The sequence below is a fragment of the Rhinoraja longicauda genome, chromosome 40, assembly GCF_053455715.1.
Source record: "Rhinoraja longicauda isolate Sanriku21f chromosome 40, sRhiLon1.1, whole genome shotgun sequence".
NCBI lineage: Eukaryota > Metazoa > Chordata > Chondrichthyes > Rajiformes > Arhynchobatidae > Rhinoraja > Rhinoraja longicauda.
Window position 1 is genome coordinate 12,676,435 of NC_135992.1, and position 4,625 is coordinate 12,681,059.

The 4,625-nt window shown below is 57.1% G+C and overlaps 1 protein-coding gene across 1 annotated transcript in view; it reads right to left on the reverse strand.

Moving 5' to 3' along the window:
- Window positions 1-976: 976 nt before the first annotated feature.
- Window positions 977-4,625, reverse strand: part of LOC144611405 (caspase recruitment domain-containing protein 11-like) — a 29,058-nt gene continuing 25,409 nt past the window's right edge. Inside the window, exon 11 of the mRNA XM_078430476.1 lies at window positions 977-1,014. Within this exon, the coding sequence (XP_078286602.1) occupies window positions 977-1,014 (38 nt within the window). The remainder of the gene's footprint in view (window positions 1,015-4,625) is intronic.

The following is a 4,625-nucleotide window of genomic DNA, read 5'->3' on the forward strand; positions in this document are numbered from 1 at the left end:
TCCTATCTGCAGCAACAGACAAGGACACAGAGCCTCCGTCAGCTCCAACAACGAGGGCGGGACTCTCTGCCGCTGTAGAAGCAGGCTGCAAAATACTCTGTGTCAGTGTGTGTGTGTGTGTGTGTGTGTGTGTGTACGTGTGCGAGTGTAAGTGCATGTGTGTGCGAGTGTAAGTGTATGTGTGGGTGCAAGTGTAAGTGTGTGTATGGGTGTGGGTGCAAGTGCATGTGTGTGTGTGCGAGTGTAGGTGTATGTGTGGGTGCGAGTGTAAGTGCATGTGTGGGTGTGCGAGTGTAAGTGTACGTGTGGGTGCGAGTGTAAGTGCATGTGTGGGTGTGTGCGAGTGTAAGTGTACGTGTGGGTGCGAGTGTAAGTGCATGTGGGTGCGAGTGTAAGTGTATGTGTGGGTGCAAGTGTAAGTGCATGTGTGTGCGAGTGTAAGTGTATGTGTGGGTGCAAGTGTAAGTGCATGTGTGGGTGTGTGCGAGTGTAAGTGCATGTGTGGGTGCAAGTGTAAGTATGTGTAGGTGTGTGTGTGGGTGCGAGTGTAAATGTATGTGTGTAGGTGTACGTGTGTGTGTGTGTGGGCGAGCGAGCGTGTGAGTGCGAGTACAAGTGTATGTGTGTGTGTATATGTGTATGTGTGTGTGTGTGAGTGGGTGTGCGAGTAAGTGTGTGTGTGTGCGAATGTGCGAGTATAAGTATAAGTGTGTGGGTTTGCGAGCGTGTGAGTATATGTGTGTGTGAGCGTAAGTGTGTCGATGTGCAAGTGAGTGCAAGTGTGTGCGTGCGCTCGAGAGTGTGGTCGATAAATTGGCTTGGTCTAAATGTAAAAATTGTCCCCAGCGTGTGTGTAGGATGGCGTTAGTGCGTGGGGGGGGGGGGGGGGGGGGGGATCGCCGGTCGGCACGGACTCGGCGGGCCGAAGGGCCTGTTTACGCGCTGTGTCTCTAAACTAAACTGAACAAAGCACTATTTACACATTCCCGAACTTGTGGGAGAGTGGGTAGGTATCTGGACACGAACGCATGCAAAAACAGGCTGGTAATCACGAGGAAAAGGCTGCTTAAAGCAGTAACACCAAGCTGTGTGTGTGTGTGTGCGTGTGTGTGTGTGTGTGCGTGTGTGCGTGTGTGTGTGTGCGTGTGTGTGTGCGTGTGTGCGTGTGCGTGTGTGTGTGCGTGTGTGTGTGCTGTCACTAGAAAGCTGTGGATGTTGAGGGAGGCTCGCTGGTCGCCTCTGTTCCTGTTGACGGGGTTATATTCATTGTGCTGAGAGCAGATTGTCGAGCAGATAGGTTTCTGCGGCGATGATGAGATCCCTGTGGAGGCCCGGCAACGGACAGAGATAGAAAGTTGAAGTCTCATGGTGGTTTGGTATCTCACCATCTCTCTGAGCCTCGGGTTTCCTGCCTCTGTGGGCCAACAGGACACAGCAACAAGGGGAGATAAGGCACCCAGCCTCGGGAAATCCACTTGGAGTACGGAGCCAGGCCCTTCGGCCCTTCCAGACTAGCCCATCATAAGACGATGTCTGAAGAAGGGTCCCAACCCGAAACGTCGCCCATTCCTTCTCTCCAGAGATGCTGCCTGACCCCACTGAGTTACTCCAGCATTTGGTGAGCCCAACACAAGATCACGATGGAAGGGAGGGAGGAGGTATTCCACCAGGGCTATGATCGCACCGCAAAGTGCTGGAGTAACTTTGCAGGTCAGGTCAGGCAGCATCTCGTAGACTTTAGACTGCAGAGAACACAGCGCGGAAACAGGCCCTTCGGCCCACCGAGTCCGTGCCGCCCAGCGATCCCCGCGCACTAACACTATCCTACTACACAGACTACGGAGAATTTACAATTTTAACCGAAGCCGATTAATCCACAACCCCACACGTCTTTGGAGTGTGGGACGAGACCGGAGCACCCGGAGAAAGCCCACGCGGGTCACGGGGAGAACGTGCAAACTCCGTACAGACAGCACCCACACTCAGGATCGAACCCGGGACTCTACCGCATGAAACCTTCTCCCCGCCTTCCCTGGCAACGAGTTCCAAACATCCACCGCTCCTTTTCCAAATTAACTCAAATCTCCTTTAAACTTCCCCCACCCACCTTAAAAGCTGTGCCCACAGGCATTTGACAGTTCCACCCCAGGGAAAACCCTTGACCAGCCACCCCAAACTACGCCCCCTCATCATTTTGTGGGCGGCATGGTGGCGCAGTGGTAGAGTTGCTGCACTTACAGCGCCGGAGACCCGGGTTCGATCCCGACCACGGGCGCTGTCTGTACGGAGTTTGTACGTTCTCCCCGTGACCTGCGTGGGCTTTCCCTGAGATGTTCGGATTCCCCCCACACTCCAAAGACGTGCAGGTACAGGTCTGTTGGTTAATTGGCTTGGTATGCATGTAAATTGTCCCTGGTGTGTGATTAGGATAGTGTTAGTACGCAGGGGATCGCTGGTCGGCGAGGGCACGATGGGCCGAAGGGCCTGACTCCGCACTGTGTCTCTAAACTAAACTAAAGCAAAGCAAACCAAATATGATGAAGCATCGACCATCACCAGAAGCCTCCTCTCACCATTGCATGCAGTGTGCGTGTGTGTTGTTTTTCCAAAACCAACAAGCTTTTCCACTGTAATAAGATTGTTTTTACATGACTATTAATAATCATTCCTGAGAATTCCAACAAGCAAATACTGGTGCTTCCCTGCAAGAATGTGTTCCAGAAATCCAAAGTTATTTTCAGCCTGCTCTTCGCTAACGAGTAGGTTTTATTTGATACTGGACCAAGTGGACCCGTTGGGCCCAAACCTCTCCTGCATTGGTGTAGCGCCCTCTCCTCCCTTCTCCCCCTCTCCTCTCCCCCCCTCCCATCTCCCCCTCCCTTCTCCCCCTCTCCTCTCCCCCCCTCCCATCTCCCCCTCCCTTCTCCCCCTCCTCCTCCCCCTCCCCTCCTCCCCCTCCCTTCCCTCCCCTCCCCTCTCCCCCCTCTCCCTTCCCTCCCCTCTCCCCCTCTCCCTCCCCTCCCCATCCCTCTCCCCCCACCTTCTCCCCCCTCCCTCTCCCTTCTCCCCCTCCCTTCTCCCCCTCCCTTCCCTCCCCTCCCCTCTCCCCCCCCTCCCCTCCCCTCTCCCCCCTCTCCCTTCTCCCCCTCCCTTCTCCCCCTCCCTTCCCTCCCCTCCCCTCTCCCCCCCCTCCCCTCCCCTCTCCCCCCTCTCCCTTCCCTCCCCTCTCCCTCCCCTCCCCTTCCCTCTCCCCCCACCTTCTCCCTTCCCCCCCTCTCCCTTCCCCTCCCCTCTCCCCTCCCCTTCCCTCTCCCCCACCTTCTCCCCCCTCCCCTCCCTTCCCCCCCTCTCCCTTCCCCTCCCCTCTCCCCTCCCCTTCCCTCTCCCCCACCTTCTCCCCCCTCCCCTCCCTTCTCCCCCCTCCCTTCTCCCCCTCCCTTCCCTCCCCTCTCTCCCTTCCCCTCCCCTCCCTTTCCCTCTCCCCCCTCCCTTCTCCCCCTCCCTTCTCCCCCCCCCTCTCCTCCCCCACCCTTCTCCCTCCTCCCCCCTCCCTTCTCCCCCTCCCCTCCTCCCCCTCCCTACCCTCCCCTCTCCCTTCCCCTCCCCTCCCCTTCCCTCTCCCCCCACCTTCTCCCCCTCCCCTCCCTTCTCCCCCTCCCCTCCTCCCCCTCCCTTCCCTCCTCCCCCTCCCTTCCCTCCCCTCTCTCCCTTCCCCTCCCCTCCCTCCCTTCCCCTCCCCTCCCCTTCCCTCTCCCCTCCCCTTCCCTCTCCCCTCCCCTTCCCTCTCCCCCTCCCTTCTCCCCCCTCCCTTCTCCCCCTCCCCTCCTCCCCCTCCCTACCCTCCCCTCTCCCCCCTCTCCCTTCCCTCTCCCCCCCACCTTCTCCCCCCTCCCCTCCCTTCTCCCCCTCCCTTCTCCCCCCTCCCTTCTCCCTTCTCCCCCTCCCTTCTCCCCCTCCCCTCCCCTTCCCCCACTCCATCCTCCCCACCTCCCTCCCTAGGAGATAGATTTAAACTTTAAAATGCGAATAACTTAACAAATATAACACCGATTTCGCTGAAACTTCTCCCATTAGCACCAAAGGGACGACGGTGAGTAAGGTGGGCCTGAAATTGTCGCGCTATCGTGTACCGTCTTGGCTGTAGTTCAGGAACAAACAAACGAACAAACGAGAGTTCTCGTATATAGATTGCATTGCAAATTGCAGATAGATAAAGAAATTCTCAGAGATCCGGGGGTTACTTGGACAGAGAGGTTGGCTATGTGAAAGAGAGGGCAGCCAGCTTGAGACACACTCCAAAGACGTACAAGTTTGTAGGTCAATTGGCTTCTATAAACTGTCCCGAGTGTGCAGGGGGTGCTAGTGTAATGGTCAGCACGGACTCGGGGGGCCGAAGGGTCCATTTCCGCGCCGCATCGCTGAGGGGTGAAGCAGATCTAGACTCCCTAGCCAGGTGAAACCTTCTTCCCCCCCCCCCCCCCCAAGATAGACACAAAAAGCTGGAGTAACTCAGCGGGTCAGGCAGCATCTGCATTTGCAGCCAGCCCCGCCGAGTTACTCCAGCCTATCTTCGGTTTAAACCAACATCTATATCTAGTTCTCCACCAACGCATGTACCTCTCCTC